Source organism: Nematolebias whitei, chromosome 18 (assembly GCF_014905685.2).
Source record: "Nematolebias whitei isolate Nwh7 chromosome 18, NemWhi1, whole genome shotgun sequence".
Lineage (NCBI taxonomy): Eukaryota > Metazoa > Chordata > Actinopteri > Cyprinodontiformes > Rivulidae > Nematolebias > Nematolebias whitei.
This window is the reverse complement of record NC_056515.1, coordinates 32,618,517-32,636,677: the sequence shown is the minus strand read 5'-3', so window position 1 is coordinate 32,636,677 and position 18,161 is coordinate 32,618,517. Positions and strand designations below refer to the sequence as shown.

Sequence of the window (18,161 nt, the reverse complement as noted above, 5' to 3'; positions counted from 1 at the left end):
GAGTGGCCTAAAACACTAAGCTGTACATCCTCTACCTGAATAGACATATTTTGTTATTATTAACTTTATTAATATCACGGCTATCACCAAAAGAAATATACCACACATTCAAATATTGCGGAAACAAAAAATATTTAGAACAAACGTCGTAAAAAAAATTGTATGGTTTAAAGAAAACTAAGGTAGTTTAATAACTTAGGCAAATGATGTTTTAGTAAAAACACAAACATCTAAATGTAGCAATATTCAGCAAACACACGCTTCAAGATAGACATTAACATTGATACATAAAATCCAACATTCCTATCAGAGTTTTTATTTCAGTGAGACATAAACGGTGGTGGTAAGTTCCTCGTCATATTTAAAAAAAATATACTGCATATTTATATTTTACATAAAAAAATTAAAATTTTCTTGGTTCTAAAATACAATTGTAATATATAAAAGCAATATGTACAGTTCCCTCGACAATATGTTTTAATGCAGCCTGATTTTGTCTTTTATTGAAAGAATAAATTAAGATGTGTCTGTAGGAGCTGAAGGACTACATCAATCTCTCAAATACATACCAACACAAACATTTCAACTCCCACAAATAAACATTAAAACACAATTCAAGTCATAATTATGAAAGACTTTTGATACTCAGCATTGGCTTTATTCATATTTGTGTTGTTTTCCTTAATTTTCTATTCAGTGAGACCTCCAATTGTTGCAGGTGCCAAATGAATCCATCTATACAGACATGTTGTGTAATGTCTGCAAAAAGTCCAACATATTCCCTTTTCTTGTTTTCATCCATCTTGACTATTAGGTGTTAAAGCTCCTGCTCTTTCTGTAAAATAATCCAATTTAAAACTCTACGTTCCATCAAAACATGTATTTTCATGCGTATCAAGGCCTGTTTGTAGGAAACAAAGATTATTCAGATAAACATTCATAGAATGATTTGTGGTACAACAGCTGCTCACGTTAACAGCATTTATCATGCTCTTTGAAGCCCTCATCATCATATTCCATGTACAGTTATCTTAAATCATCTCTTTGAGCTTAAACTTTCTGACTTTTAATTGGCCCAAAGAACGTCATGCTAGAGGACTGTGATTCTCATCTGCAGAATCATTGCTAGCAAGGTAGAGAGAAAGAGAAGTAAACATGATGAGGATGACGAGCAGGGCGATGAAGACTGTTTATGATGGTAGCTGTAGTGGTTGTGGAATCTGTTCGAAGGCTGCACTGTGATGTAACCCTTGAAGTGGACCAGTGGGGGAGGAGGAGACTGTGCCACAGAACTGTCAAAAAATAAAGTGCAGAAATCACTTGTTAATGGGAAGTTTGCACTTATTGTTCCAAAATAAATCTGTAACACTTTACAATAACGTGCACACAATTTGATTAACTACTAGGGAACGCGGGCGGCACGGTGGCGCAACTGGTAGAGCTGCTGCCTCTCAGCGAGCAGGTCCTCGGTTCAAATCCTGGTCCAGGGGCCTTTCTGGGTGGAGTTTGCATGTTCTCTCCGTGCATGCGTGGGTTTTCTCCGGGTGCTCCGGTTTCCTCCCACAGACCAAAAACATGCATGTTAGGCTGATTGGTAAATCCAAATTGTCCTTAGGTGTGAGTGAGAGAGTGAATGGTTGTTTGTCTCGTTTGTCTCTGTGTGGCCCTGTGATGGACTGGAGACCCGTCCAGGGTGTACCCCGCACCTCGCACAGTGATTGTTGGACATGGGCACCAGAGACCCCCGTGACCCAAAATGGAAGAAACGGGTAAAAAGTAATGGAATAAAATATTTTTTCAAATGTTGTTCATTTACACCTCAGGGCCACCGTACTAATGGGTAGTTAACCAGTACTTACTGGGGGAAACACAGCCAACACTTATTAGGGGACTACTGGTTTGTGACCACAGAAATAGAGGAGAAATTCTCCACGTGGGTTCTGAATAGGGCTGGGCGATGTGGACCAAAACTAATATCTCAATATTTTTAAGATTAATGGCGATATATAATTTATATATTTATTTTTTTGTTCCATAAAGTAATAACAAAAATATACTTCTGAGTCAAAGCTTAGTCCCAATTGTCACACAGGCACCTTTATTAACAAACAGCTGTAACTATATAAAAGAAATGTCTCAAAAATAAAATTAAGTTTTTTTTCTCTGCTTAACCAAACCAAAAACACAGCTGTGCACTTAACATTTAAACAGAAAACATACAGAGCAAATGAAAACAAGAGCAAATGAAAGGACGACTTGCTCTTTAAAACGTCTGATTCTAATGAAGTATATTAATTCAAACTTTATTAACCTTTAAAGCTATTAGAAAGCCTGCATTGTTGTGTAGTTGGCTTGATTACTGAGCTCGGTTCTGTTTGGTTGTGGCTTGTTTCTTTCTGAATTTCATGGTTCCTATGCTCTTGAATGCACCGTGGCTGTTCCGACGCTAATGAACGCACCGCTCTGTGTAAAGTGCTGCGTGCTGTGCGTTGGAGATTTTTCGCTCCTGACACAGACGGAGCCTTGTTGTTTGAGCTTCTGTTTGTGTAAATACCAGAAGAAACACAGCAAATAAATCACCCTAAACTGGATTTGTTTTTGTAATGAGAAGACAACTTCCTTGCTGCTCTAAAACACTTAATTTCCTGGAGAACTCCAAACCTCTCCTTTGTGGCATCTTCCCAGTCATTTTCACACCTATCAGGAATTTACATCCATGTCACCAGAGTGCCTCCACAGTGAACAAAGACCTATTGTGACAATTGATATCTGCATATGCATCTAGCTTGGAGCTGCAGCAGCACCAGTTTTACACATCAGGAGGCGGGGTGAGCGGCTGGGTTTGAATTCAGTGAGGGGGAGGAGGAGGGGCCACGTGAAGGTGCAGACTGGGAGAAAAACTGACCCATTTTCAAGTATAATTATAACTACGTAGAGTATGAGACTATATTGCTTTATATCGATATAGTCTCATTTTATATTGTATGAAATTATATTGATATTTTAAAAAATATATCAAGATATCGCCCAGCCCTAGTTCTGAATAAACCTTGCACCAGTGAGGTCACAGCTCGTAACTGTCAAAAACCTGATTCCTGGTGATTACTGATTTTATTGGATTTTCTTTTTTGTAAACCTATTGATGAAAGACATTAGCAATTTCATAATTTTCTAACCGGTAGTCCCCTAATAAGGCTTGGCTGTGTGTTCCCTTGTAAGTACTGGTTAACAGTCAATTAGCTCCTGATTCATTCCTCTTTGGTTTTCTTGGTAACTACTCATTAGTTCTTGATTAGTTCCTCTTTATTTACAAGGTAACTAACCAGCAGTCCCTTAATAAGGCTTGACTGTGTGTTCCCCAGTAAGTACTGGTTAACTAACCATTAGCTCCTGATTCGTGTCCCCTAGTAGTTCATCAAATTCTGTGTACTTTATTGTAAAGTACCAATAAATCTTTCGTTATTACATATTTTGCTTTCAAGGAGTCATTTTTGAAGAAATAAATACAACAAAGGACCGTGAAGCAGTTTAAATCAGTAGTTTGTTCAGCTTTCTGATAGTCTTTGGATGTTTATCTTTGAACTTGGGCTGCTTATTGTCATATTTTCTGCCCCGCTGTTTTATGCAACTAGCACATCGTGCAGCATGTTTCACAAAAAATGGGCAAAAATGGCTTTAAAAAAAGCTATCTACAGCAGATGAACAAAGTTTTTGTACTTAAGAAATGGAAAAAAAAAATGAATAGAACGAAAAACTATTAATCACAAAAACTTATAACCACACATTTTCTCTTAATTTAATTTCAACTAATGCAAGGGACTTTTTCCAGCTGGTCCTAGCTGAAGGCACCACACCCTGCAGGCGTTATTTATTCAGCTCATTTTTAAATGGTAGCTGTAGAAGTAGCGCAAGAGGCTGAAGAAGACATCGATTCCCTGCTTAGACAAAACGTGTGGCCATGTGTCACTGTGTGGCCGTGCATCAAACACAACAGACAGCCGTGGCACTGCGGTCGCCACTGTTATTTTGGACGGCTTCACCTTCTTTTACTTGGCCGTCCTTTCAGACATTAAAATACACAAAGACGTTCAGCCGGTGCACTTTGTAGCGCGAGCACCCAAACAGTCTGTTTCCTCTCCGTTTAGACTGCAGCGACTCGCAGAAAGACAGAAAACCTTTCCACAAACATCATGTACACAGATGTGCACAAACTTCTCCTGTTCTCTGTAGGATTGAGAGCAGTTCTCTTTCCATCGCTGATTAAAAATCATGCAAACTTTATTAAAAAATGTGTGTTCATTCAGAGGCAAAAAAAAAAATCCATATATGGTTTTAGTAAGTCTTGTACAAACTGTTTTATTATACGTAAAACTTGAGCAGTTATTCTAAATGTTTATCTCATAAATATAACATCTAAGCTGTTTAACAGCAAATAAATACAACTGACATGAAACGTCAAAATATATATGTTGATAGAATTGGAGTAATAGTAGAAGACAGACTAAAGGGAAAATATTATGCTAGACCAGGGCTATTCAACTGGTGGCCCAGGGTCCAAATCAGGCCCACGGATGAACTCAGTTTGGCCCACCAATGGGTTAATTTAAATACAAAATTTTAAACTAGATTTTAAACTAGAAAATAAACTTAATGACAATAACTGCTGAATGCCCGGCCCCTGAGCTCATGGCTTTCAGTAACTGTGACCCCTTGAACAATTTAGTTGAATAGCTTTGTGCTAGACATCAAGTTGGAAATTTTAAACTATGTACGTGGGACCTTCTTTAAACTACTCAAACGCCAGTAGTAAGACATGTTTCAATGTAAAAGTGCTGTTTTATACAATTTAAATGCTTGCAGGTCTTGTATAAAGCATATCCATCCATCCATTATCTTTACCTGCTTCTTTCTTTTTGGGTTGCGGGGTTCATTGGTGCCCATGTCCAGCTATCACTGTGTGAAAGGTGGGGGACACCTGGACATGTCTCCAGTTCATCACAGGGACACATAGAGCAAACAACCATTCACTTTCTCACTCACACCTAAGGGCAATTTAGAGCAGGGTTATTCAACTGGCGGACCGCAGGCCATTTCCGGCCCGCGGGAGCCTTCAATCTGGCCCATTTCATTTAAAAAAAGAAGAAAAACTATTATTTTTATTTTATATTTTTTTGGGGGGTGGGGGGTGTCTGGGTTTATGTTTATTGCATTTATGATTCAATGCAATAAAATAAACAAATTTAAAATGTAACAGGTCATTGTAATACTTTGTACATAATGATTTTAATCAATGGATGTCCGGGGCCCCCGAGCTGCTGGCTTTCAGAAACTGTGGCCCCCTGAGCAGTTATGTTGAATAGCCTTGATTTAGAGTCACCAATCAGCCTAAATGCATGTTTTTGATCTATGGGAGGAAACTGGAGTACCAGGAGAAAACCCATGTATGCACAGAGAGAACATGCAAACTTCACCCAGAAAGGTCCCGGGCCGGGATTCGAACTGGCAGCCTTCTTGCTGAGAGGCTTCTTGCTGAGTATAACGAAACAGTTTAATTTAAAACTCAATAAAAATGATAACACGTCCCCCAACAAGATCTTTTTGTGTGAAATGTGCACACTTTTGTTTTCTGTTGTTTCCATTACTCTGTTCTCTTACAATCCAACTTCATGTAATACAGTTGAAAGTGAAAACCCTAAAATGCCCAAAGGTATAAAGGAACTCAAACTGTATTTCCAGTTTTTGTGATAACCCAGTAACTGTTTGTAAGACATACAGAAAATGAATTCACAACGTCCTATAGTCATTCCGACAACCTTTTGTCCACAGAAAAACAACTAATTGCTATGAAAACAATATGTTGCTCTCACAAAACACTGACAGAGGTTTTAGTCATGGCGGAGCATTCCTTTTTGTCTGAAAGGTGAGCTTGTTTTGTTGCTTGGTTAGTCCCTGCCTTAAGCTATTGTAATAGCAAAACTACTTTGTAGATTGTTCATAGGAATTATCAAGTTGCTATTTTTAAACCCATGCAACAATATCAGCTAGGGTTAATTTCTGTTTTGCTGCAGGAAGAAGTAAATGTTAGACTGTAAATGTAAGTAAATGTAAACTGCAGGAAGTTTAGGGATGTGGTAGGAAGGCCCTTGGAGCCCAAGGTGTCACACCAGGAAGTATTGGTTTTAAGATCCAAAGAACATTTCAAATGCCCTTCTCAAATGATCCTTTTATACTTTATCTCATGACTTTTATAATATTATTCAATTGTGCTTGTTTTGGTCTTCCTTATTTTGAAAGACATCTCTTCTTGTTTTCTTACCTCTCCTCTATGCGCACCCAAAGGTCATTAAAATGCCTGTTCCGCTGTTTCTTTTGCTTGTTCCTCCGTTTTTTCTTCAGCATTTTCCTCTGTGCTTTCTCTAGCATATCCAAGCCATCAGGTGGAAGAATCATGTGAGGTAAAAGATCCTCCTCCTCCTGGGGTCTCCCATCATCCTCGGCCTTGAGAGGCAGCTCATGGAGGAAAGGCTCCAGTAGAGGTGACTCATCCTGGTGGTCTTCCAATGCTGGTGAAGCAGATATGAAAGATGATCTCCTGGAGGATAAATATGAGAGGATATGAGGATTTTTAAAGGAAAGAAATGAGAAATCTGATGTATGTATAATTTGGTGGAGCCATAGTTTTTCAGGGCTGGAGTTTACATAGTGTACTTGTGAACAAGCATTCTGTTGTAAACCCCGGCCTTGTGTTAACTCTGGACAGCACTCAAATACAGATGCATTTCAGTCCCGTATCAAACACTGGGCTTGTGTGTGAAAGTTGATTTACTCATTCATTCACTTACCCACAGGAACAGGAACACAGATTGAAGCAGAGATAGCCACCCGCAGAGTTGCATGGTCTATTGATTGCACTACAAGCTCCCCCAGCAGGAGGTACAAGCCTTACTTAAGTTGATCTTTTCAACACTACTTCATTGGTGGTCATTTGGAGAAAAAAAATTTCAGACTTATCTGCTGCATAATCTATAATGCGTGAGCAGTCAAAAACATGCAAATACCTATAAAGAATGAGAGGCATTGGTGAGAATATTTTTGAAGAAACTGGAAAATGTAAACATGAGATCCATGATACGATAGTCTGATTTCGAGGCAGCTTGCTGTTCCAGTATTGCACTTTGGATCTTTGTCATGTTGGATTTTTAGAGCATTTTGGAACACTGTTTTGTCCCTAATAACATTTATTCCTAACCAAGTGTTGCATAAAAGTTACAAGACAGGTTTCTGATTTCAAGAGGATTTTGAAGGTTGTGGAAATGTAATGCAAATTATTTTAGTGTCGTAATATTTTGTAGTATACGTGTATAACTGAAGCAACTTCTGATATTGCAGCTACAGACTACAATTAGCTGAATGTACCTCTTTCTGCAAGATAAAATAAGATGCAACACTTGAATGATTGACTGGTGTCATGAATTTCCACAATACCTTTGCCAATGGATCAATCTGAATGTGAAACACTCTTAACAGATAATGTCCTGCTGGACGATTATGAGTGTGTTTAAAGATACTTCATTGGTGAAATTACCTCTTTACGGGCTGTCCGGCAGGAGTGTGCTCCACCTCATAACCTTGGCGGCGAAGGACATCGATAACTGTGTTGTTGCCAAGAAAGTGACCTACAGCCAAGATAATAAAAATTGATTAATCCATTTTCATTTAGCTAATGATGATCTATTACAACTTAATGGAAACAGGAGATTTAATACTAATAGTTGCACTGTTTTGATTTATAAGAGGAATGCAATCAAGCTAAATGGAAGACCATCCAATAAAGTAATATGGTATGCAAGACCAAGGACATTGTATTTTTGATAGCTGATACTTTCATTACACACACACAATAAACTCAGTCAGAAAGCATAATTTTTCAGTGTTTATGCCATTTATGTGTTTATTAAAAATGTAAGGACATGGGATTTTAGTGGAGGGCAAATCAGTCATTGATACTAATACCATCATTTTTCTTTGACTGGTGAATATAGGCAACAAAAATGAAAAGAGATTACACTTATATTGAAAGAGACCCATGACTTGTAGTCATTTGTTTGTCTACTTTTATGATGATGAAACCAGGGGCAATTTAGCATTGGCCACTTTGACTTTTCTCAGATAAACCCAATAAAATGCAAACAACCACATTGTTTGTCACATCCTGTGACAAGGTCATCCTTGGTAATGAAAAGGAGATCCTTTTCATTCATTCTGACAAAAAAAAAATTGAGCAGTACCACTTTCAGCCACTTGACAACAGCAGAGTAGTAATAGCAGTATGGCATGCCATTGTATCATGTAATAGGTAAACTTGGCTATAATGACTAATTCAAAAAAGTTCAAGACAAAAACAACTGGACTTTATTTATTATACTTAGTTTTTTTTCTCTAACTTTTTTGAATTTACCATTTCCTGGATGACTGAGAATCTTCACCAGCTATTAATGACACAATTGGCTTGCCATATACACCCACCTTCTTTCTGCTCGCTGCTTGGAGCAAGTTAAACCAGCTGCACCGCCCCGGTGAAATGCAGCTAATTTGACCATTAAAGTGCATTTATTAAGCAAATGTTAGACTGAGACACACATTTACTATAATTTCGAGCAAACAAATAACTGTTTTTAAGTGTTAATCTTGTTAAATTCTTGTTAAAGTCCTCCTGTGCACGATCCTGCGGCCGCCATTTGGCAGCCCACTGATTTTTGGCACAACACCGGACCACATTTCTGGGTTCGGCTCACATTTCTGGTTAGCGGTGATGCGTAACAAAACGAGACGCATCAGCGATGACATATACGGTGAAGCAACATATTTATGGATTTTTCCACTTTATTAGAAAAATATAGACTGATGCGACTTATAGGGCAGTGCGACATGTATGGCGGAAAATACGGTAAGCTAAGATCTTACTTGGCTGTGATTAGTCAGAAAACTAGGATTTGTATGATCTTGGGAATATTTTATCTTTCTATTATTTGCCATCTGATGTTCTTCCTCTCAAAGAAGTGTTGTCCACTAAAAGTGATTCATTCTGCATTTGTCTTACTACTTCTCTATGACTCTCACTTGACATAAACTATTACTATTTGTCTTTAAGTCTCTCCATCACTCATCCTTCAACCCTGATCATTCTCCAGCCACCACTTCCATATTGAACCTCCATGTTTTCATTCCGTTTTTATCTCTTTTATTTCCCCCCTTACTTATTTTTCACTTCCCCTTTCCTCCCCTTTTCTCTCTTTCTTCATGTGACCCTCTCAGTTAGGTGAAGTGGGGGCATTGAAGCTTCAGGTTGCCATGTCAAGAGGTCTCCATTCTTCCTCTCATTCTGACAAAGGGGAGCAGTGGTCTATTGTTCGGGCCTGCTCAGCCGTGGCACCAGAGAGCTGTGTAAACAATGAGCCCCAGCACTTTAATCTGGCCCAGAGCCATCCATAGAAGGAGGTTAGTCCACGGGTGTTGTGATGCTGCGGCATGATGCGGCTGAAACTATTTCAGAAAAATGGAATAGCGGCAGAAATGATTAATAAAAAAATAATCAAAAACATCCATAATCAGCATAACATAATAGTTTTTATATGCTAATTTTGCCACTTATACTAAGACACTGTTATTCAATTTATTACTTATTTAAGCATTTATTTTTAGGCCTTGTATGCATGCATCTTACTCCAAGGGTGCCCTTATTCAAAGTTAAACTACTCAAATATTCTGAGAGCTTTGGTGAAACAGTACCAATAGCAGATGAATATCTTACTTTAAACAGCAACTATTGTCAACACAAGAGGCCAGTTAAATATCTAGAACCCTAAAATTCTCTTTAAGAGGTGGGGAAAAAGAACGGAGCAAAGAGACAGAGCATCCTTGCAACATTTAGAAACAGCTCCAAGTGATTTATGCAAGTTTACATCAGGGGATTAAGGTGGGATAAATGGAGTTGTTCAGCACAATGTAGGGCCGCACAAAAGTGGGCGGACTTCCAAACATCAAAGAAACGCAGAAGCAAACACACCCACATGTCCATTCTCACACCAGAAATAATCCTCAAGGATCTCTGGAACCTCAGAAAAGGTCTAATGTAGTCTAAGAAACATTTTGAAACATCCTTACTTACAATATTATTGTAGCATTAATGAGCAGATGGTCAATTAAAGCAGAAGACATCATCATGGCCACAGTAGACAGAAGCTGGTCTGTGCTTCTCCCACAAGAAAAGGGTTTTAGTGAAGTGAGTCAGAGCTGGCTGGCTCACTTTGGCAGTTTAGACTTCTGAAACCTTCAAGTGGAATTCCCACATGTTAAGGAACACCTTCCTTGGTACAGAGCCCAGTTGTGGCAAATGTGTTTTGCTTCCAAAGCAGGTGGTTTACTGCTGCAGTAGGTTAGGATAGAAAGTAGCGGTAGGTACAGTAGGTTAGAAAATCTGGTTAATAACATTAAAAGGAAACAAGTGAGCTAAGGGGATGGATGCTCTCAGTTCAGAGGACTTTTTGGTGGCAGGCTTTTAGTATTAAAAAAAAAAAAAAGATTAATTGAACTCACAAGGGCATTTGAAATTGGTGCTGATTTATGAAGTGGAAAAAAGTGGAAAAACTCTTGTGAGTTTGTGGTCCAGGCCAGAAAAATGAAACAAATTAAAAGTTACTGAAAAACTACATAAAGTGTGGTTTGTTGCTTGGCTGGGCCATTTCAGTTTGGTCGCACCTCTCAGCACTCTATTAGGCTTACAACATAAATTACACCTATTTATTTATTGGTTCTTACAAAAAAAATTAAAATAATAAAAACCAGACCAGCCGGTTAATTTATAGTAAACCCACAGCTTTAGTCATCATGTTCATGTGGAGCAATGTACAACATCTGACATGAATTTCCACTGATTATTTATTTATATTTCTTACATTTTAATTTGGTGAAATTGGACATATTTACACCAGTGGACAATACGTTCAGTGTGTCTTTAAGCAGCAATAAGAGGGGAGATGATTGAAATAAAGACACGAGACACACCTAAAAGCTTTCATTCACACTGGACTCCCTTCATACAGCAAAAAGTTGCACATGAAACAGCTTAAGATCTTAGATTAGTTCATGTGTTGCTCATGAAAGCTTAATTAAGATAAGTTGATCTATTTTCCAGGGAAGTGACTGATTTTATAAAAGCTCATGTCTAGGTCTAGCTATAAATAAATAGACTAAAAAGACTTTCAGTCTCTTTTTAACTTCAATGTGATCTACAAACACATTGCTTAATATTGTGAATGAATTACCGGTAGCGCTTTTTTTAACTCGAGATACCATATTTTGAAGGATGCTGTTACTATTTATGTCCAAAAGTGTTAAATAAGTGTGGATTAAGGTATATGTCTTCATGGGCTGCGACTATTGAAAAATACTTGGCGAGCAGCGTTTGGGGGATGTTTTCAAAATGTTTTGAAATGTTCAGGGGTTCTCGCTTTGCTTGTTCAAGTCACAGAGGTGTGCAGACTTGTTGCTTGAATTGTTAATGTTCGGAAAAAAAATGTGCGGCAAATTCTCTATCAAAATAGTTGCAGGATTGTTGTAGACATCTCAAACCCATTTTGAACTGTTTGACACCTGCATGAGATGTCTTCTAAGACAGAAAACATTTGAGGCTACGCCCCTGAATGCCCAGGTCTAACTGGTCTATATCTACTGATCTTAGTGTCAAAAGTGAACTTTAGTAGATTAAATCACAAATGTGTGGATTGCTGCCAGGTTGGACACAAAGTGGGCCATGGTGGGAATTATGTGAGTGGAAGTGGGCAGCAAACTAATGTGTAGGGCCTAGAATACAGTTTTCCGAACCATGCCCATGCAAATAAGCCAAGATTTTCAACAACTGACTGCTAAAAATGAGGCCGCAAGACGTGCCAGGTGCTTTTTTGTAAACACTCATAATTCATTGAAATGCTAACTGAACTTTGCCTGTCTTCTCGCAATTTTTACTTACCAAAAAGTCTCCAATAGTCACAATGCAGTGAGATATGAGTCATTTAGAGGTTATTCTGAGCTTTGGGGTACACCAGTGGAGGCACTATTGGAGTGCATCCTCATAGGTGCATCAATGTTATCTTTCAAAACGACTAGTAAGGAGTGAGGTAAGTTAGTTATTAAGAAGAAATGCAAGAAAAAAAAGGCCCTAAGTGTTATGAAAGATGTCTCTCACTCCACCCATAAACTAACTTCCTGTCCTCTGGAAGGTGATATGGTTACATCATATCAAAAACAACCAGTGTGCAACGACTAAATGCTCTGAGCAATAAGGATCTTGTATCTCTAGTAGCACTCTCAACATATAGGGCAAGATAAATAGTTTGTTTCAGTCTATATTTTATAAGCAAAAAATGACAGATACATTTATTTTAGTCACTTATGACTGAACTAATTGTGAGCCACCCTTTAGCTAGAGGAAAGTTAGTAGGAAATATTCAGAGGGGTCAAAACGAGATTAAAATCAGACTGTGGTGCAGTTTTCTTTTTTTCTGACAGTTATTTTGCCATGCTTAAGACATTTTTTTATGCATACAATTTACTCTATATTCTGAATGTGAATTACAACTTAAGAGCCATTCATCCTGAAAAATACATGCTCATTTTTAAACAAATGTCTTTTTCATTTAAATAAAATGTCATGTGCATGTTCTCGTGGCTACATCTACCGTATTTTTCGCCGTACACGTCTCTCCACCCTATAAGTTGCATCAGTCTATATTTGTCTAATAAAAGTGGAAAAATCCATATATATGTTGCTTCGCTGTATACCTCGCATCCATTATGCATCACCGCTGACGCATCACGTTTGTTATGTGTCACCGCTGACTACCTGGAAATGTGGACCGAACCCAGAAATGTGGGCTGGTGTTGTGCCAAAAACCAATGGGCTGCCAAATGGCGGCCGCGGGAGTGTGCACGGGAGGACTTTAACAAGAATTTAACAAGAATAAAACTTAAAAACAATTATTTGTTTGCTCAAAGTTATAGTAAATGTGTGTCTCAGTCTAATGTATCCTTAATAAATGCACTTTTGAGGGTCAAATCAGCTATATGTCAAAAGACGATAGGCGGAAGTAAACGCGTGCACGAGATGAGTCACTGTGCAAAATTAACAAGATAAATGCCTAAAAACAATTGTTTCTTTGCTCGAAATTATAGTAAAGCTGTGTCTCAGTCTAACGTTTGCTTAATAAATGCACTTTAATGGTCAAATTAGCTGCATTTCACTGTGGCAGTGCAGCTGGTTTGACGATCGGACCAAGCAACGAGCAGAACGAAGGTGGGGAGACTATGGGAAGTCCATTGTGTCATTAATAGCTGATGAAGATTCTCAGTCATCCAGGACATGGTAAACTCAAAAAAGTAAATTAAAAAAAAAAAGTAAAAAAAGCAATAAAGTATAAAGTATAATAAATAAAGTCCAGTTGTTTCTGTCTTGAATGTTTTTGAATTTGTCATTATAGCCACATCTACCTATTACATGATACAATGGCATGCCTTACTGCTACTACTATCCTGCTGCCATCAAGTGGCTGAAAGTGGTACTGCTCAATGTATTTATTTTTTCAGTCAGAATGAATGAAAACGGTCATATCTCAGCCAAAAATTGGTTTATAAATATGGGAAAAAAAACATAAATGTTGCTTTGGCCTATAAGTCGCAGGGCATGTAAATTATGCAAAAAACTGACTGATAGGGTGGAAAATATGGTACATAACCAGAAGAGAACCACAGCGTTATTTGTCTCTAAGAACACATAAAACCTCCACAATCAGGGGCTCAGATATTAGAACATATGGAAAGCTTTAAATAGTGTTCATTTGCCATACACTTCAGTATTTACATTACAACTTGTAACCAGGGCTAAAGCAGCGGTTCTCATAACATTACAGCACGTTGGATAAATAAACACTATAGTCATCAGCACTGAAGTATTTCTGATAATACAGCTTTTTCTTATTGTTTATGTGCAAATTTGCCCTGCTGGTGAACTGGTCTCTGCAGCAATCACCTCCATTGTGCAGAGAATGAAACATTTTATTGAAGATAATCAGATAGTGTCCACATTTTCATACTATTTTGAATACTAAAGTATGATATTTGACCATGCAATGGTTTTAGGAGCTAAACTTATTGTTTATATAAATTATAGTGTGTTGAAACGTAGACATAGCTCAAACTAGGCCAAGTAAACCATTGTCAAAACAAAAAAAAATGGAAAATCTTATTTGATCTGACATTTCTAGGATGAAGTAACTAACCAGCAAAAGATCTTACTGGAAAATTTATACCATTTGCTGCTAACATTCAAGTAAAACCTCAATGTCTTCAACTGTCAAGGAGGCTCAGCCATCCATTAATACAACAGTCATGACAAAGACAAATAAAAGGAAAAGAAAGCTTTATTCATTGACTTAAATACAAGACAGCTTTTCCAGAGTTTTTCAAATAGATGCCAGCTGTGTCTGGAAATACAGGCTCTGCTTACAAGACACTTTTTCCTATCCATGGTTTAGTCTAAAAATGTTCTGTCCTTAACAGACATGAAATTCCTCCTAAAATTAAATTTATACCTCACCGCTAATCAATGTTCAGAGCTTTTCTGCTTTGAAAACAGGTTCGTGCAAAATTAGTCTCAAATAACAGTCAATATAATAAAATGCTGACAAGCTATTTGAGCGCAAATTTAAATAGAGCTTTACATTATTTACCATTCTTTCTATTGGGAATAAGTTCAAATAAACCAAGTGTATAAGACAAGTACATGCAGTGACTTATGATGTGACTTGGCGCTATATAAATACACTGAATTTAATTGATATGGACAAAAGTGTTTTCTACATATGACAAAATCATTGAATTAATTTATTTCAATCAGGATTTGGGCTTAGGCCTCAAACTTTAGTGGACAACGATATGCTTCCAAAAGTGTGGCAATGCTTTGGGGAAGGCCCTTTTCGGTTCCAAAATAACTGTGCCCCTGCACACAAACAAGGACTATAAAAACCTGGTTTGATGAGGTCAAGATAGAAGAAATTAACTGGTTCATACATAGCCCTAATGTCCACCACGTCCAGCGCCTTTGGGATGAACTACAATGAAGATTAAAAGTCCGATTTTCTCAGAAAAACTGAAATTGTGTGGAAAGTGTTGGGATTTGTGGTCTATGTACACATGAATGACAACCTCAGCTGGAGCAACAACACCACCAGCCTGATCAAGAAAGCTCATCAGAGACTCTACTTCCTCAGATGGCTGAGGCGAGCTGGTCTGGGAAGCTCAGTCCTCACCTCCTTCTACAGGTGTGCAGTGGAGAGCATCCTGTGCTCGAGCATCAATGTGTGGCATGGAGGCTGCACAGCTGCAGAAAGAAAAGCTTTGCAGAGAGTGGTGAAGGCTGCACAGAAATCTGTTGGAGTCAGTCTCCCCACCATCACAGACATCTACACCTCCAGATGCAGGAAGAGGGCCACCTGCATCATGAAGGACCCCACCCAACCAGCACACACACTTTTTGCCCCACTCCCCTCAGGAAGGAGGTTAAGGAGCATTAAGTGTAGAACCACTAGACTGAGGAACAGCTTCTACCCTGAGGCTGTTAGACTCATGAATCTCTAACTAGAATAATCACTGTGAAAAACCATATCATGTTGCTGCTGATCTGTTTCATGTTGCTGCTGATCTGTTTCAATGTTGATGTGTTCATGCGTGCACATCTGCTCACAGACTCATGTTCATGTTTGTGCTGATGTTCAATGTTTTATGTTATGAGTGCTTAGTGTATATTTAGTTGATGTTTTTCTTAGTTCATATCTTAGATGTTATTACTGTTTTTCTTATACATTTTATTGTTGGATGTAACTGGGACCCTGTGTACATAATTTCGCTCCACCACATGTACCACATGAGGTGCGAATGACAATAAAGAAACTCTGACTCTGACTCTGACTCTGATGTCTATGGATGTTTTTAACTACCAATGGCTGAGAACGTTAACTGCCCATGAACCATTTGTTTGAGTTCTTTGTTTCTCTCAGAGATGGCTGAATTGGCTGATTTGATCCTGCATGTACAGCTGTGTGGCCAAGGTCATCAGTGTCTTTCTGTTCTGGGACTGTTCAAGAAGAGTGACAGCTGTTAGAATGAAGGCTTGGTGACGTAAAGGTCAGGTGTGGCCACATACGTACTTTAATCTGTAGTATACAGTATAATGTAGTATAATGTGCTTTTGCTCATGCTATGCTTTGTTAGTTTGTGGTATTCATTTTAAAGCAGATTTAGATATATCATTGTTCTGGTATTTTCAAGAAGCCAAAAGCCAGAATAAAAGAATACATATTTTACTTGTTAATTCTAGTATAATATAAAAAGAAAAGTTATTTTTACATAAATACACAAACTGGCAACCAAAAAGGCCCACCTTCAACCATAAATCCATATTAACTCATACAAGGTTTACTCCTTTTAGACTTGAAATAACATTATTTTGTCTTCAAGTAAAAAAACAAAGTCATTTAGAGAATAGATAAAAAAGCTTTGGTTAAGTAGATCACATTTTTACTTTAGTTATTTTATTTCAACCCTCTTAGCTGAATTGACATTTATTTAATTTTTCATGTAGGCACTACTATTTTCAATTTTAGTTTTAAACAGCACATTTCAAAATAGCACATTTTTACACATGCTAACGCTTTTCCTTACCATTTTACCATTTACTTTATTGTGTTAGCATCCACTTCATATGTCTGTAGTAGCTAAAATGATTATAATTGGGGAAATAGTTGGAACTGTTTTAAACACTAGATAAAACACATTAAATTATGTAGTAACAAATATTTACATGCAGCAAGCTGAACGGTCAAGCTAGCTTCAAAATTTAAAATCAAATCTCGTACAGCATGTTGGTTTTTCTGCAAAGTCATGAAATGCAACATTTGGCAACAATCCATGCAATGCTATCAACATGCTTGTTGCGCAAACCTTTGAATCGCACGTGCCAAAATGATTAATCACAAATGCTTATTAAATTTTTTGTTGTCGTACAGCAAATAGTTTTTAGTTTTTTGGGCCCTCAAGCAAAAAGCTGCACAAACAAAAAATCGACTTGTCTTTTTAAAATGGCCAAGAGCAAATCCGAAACAAAATAGGAGCAAAGATGTTTTGAATGTTTGATATAGACACAAAAACCGCAATTAAATTTTTGCAGTGAAGCATATAATGTTATTTTATTTTCCACATGTGCAAAGACGCTAACTTGGTCTTGGGACTGTCTTAATGTTAATACATGCATGTCCCTACAGGCACCAAAAGTCTGTACCACTAAATAGGCCATGGGGAATAGTTTTAAAGTCAATATTGATGCCATGAATTGATTAAAGCTGATATAACTTGGAAATGTTCAGCATGTTGTCATTTTGATCTTACTGCTATGCAACAGTAGCAAAGACAAGCTGAAGCCATGTTTGGTTGAGTAGGTCTGCATAAAGCTCCATGAGTTCAGCTATGGTTCTGCAGAATATAAAGTGGATCAAAGCAGGACTCATTACACAATGTTTTAGAATTGTTTTCTTGTTTTATGCAATAAAAAAAAAAATTGAAAAATAATAAATCAAATCTGATAAAATATGCCTGAGTTGAATTAAACCATGTGTTAGCAAACACTAGCCAACCATCCAACAAAGTTGTCAGCTCATCTAGACGGTTTCTTTTTTTGTGTTGAGACCTTTCGTCCTTCATCCAAAGGACTTCATCAGTCCGAGGAACCACAACAAATTCAGTCCCACAAGCAGCACACTCACAACCAGTTTGCTGGTGGTGGGAAGATTGTTTCTGGGGCCCGCCCTCTCCCTCAACAACTCCTCTGAGGCAGCCATGTGGTTCACTACGACCCACTATGTGAGTGTGCTGCTTGTGGGACTGAGTTTATTGTGGCTCCTCAGACTGATGAAGTCCTTTGGATGAAGGACAAAACATCTCAACAAAAAAAGAAACCATCCTGACTGACTGAACTTTGTTGGATTTATTTACCTGGATTATTGAACATGGACTTTGACTAACCGACCATATTAAATATGTTAATTAAACCTATA

The 18,161-nt window shown here is 37.8% G+C and overlaps 1 protein-coding gene across 1 annotated transcript in view; it reads right to left on the bottom strand.

Annotated features, from left to right (window-relative positions):
* Positions 1-1,010: 1,010 nt before the first annotated feature.
* trabd2a (TraB domain containing 2A) overlaps positions 1,011-18,161 on the bottom strand; it is a 69,678-nt gene continuing 52,527 nt past the window's right edge. Inside the window, exons 5-7 of the mRNA XM_037692511.1 lie at positions 7,586-7,676; positions 6,317-6,592; positions 1,011-1,292 (exon numbers count right to left, since the gene is read on the bottom strand). Of these exons, the coding sequence (XP_037548439.1) occupies positions 1,091-1,292; positions 6,317-6,592; positions 7,586-7,676 (569 nt within the window). The 3' untranslated portion in view covers positions 1,011-1,090. The remainder of the gene's footprint in view (positions 1,293-6,316; positions 6,593-7,585; positions 7,677-18,161) is intronic.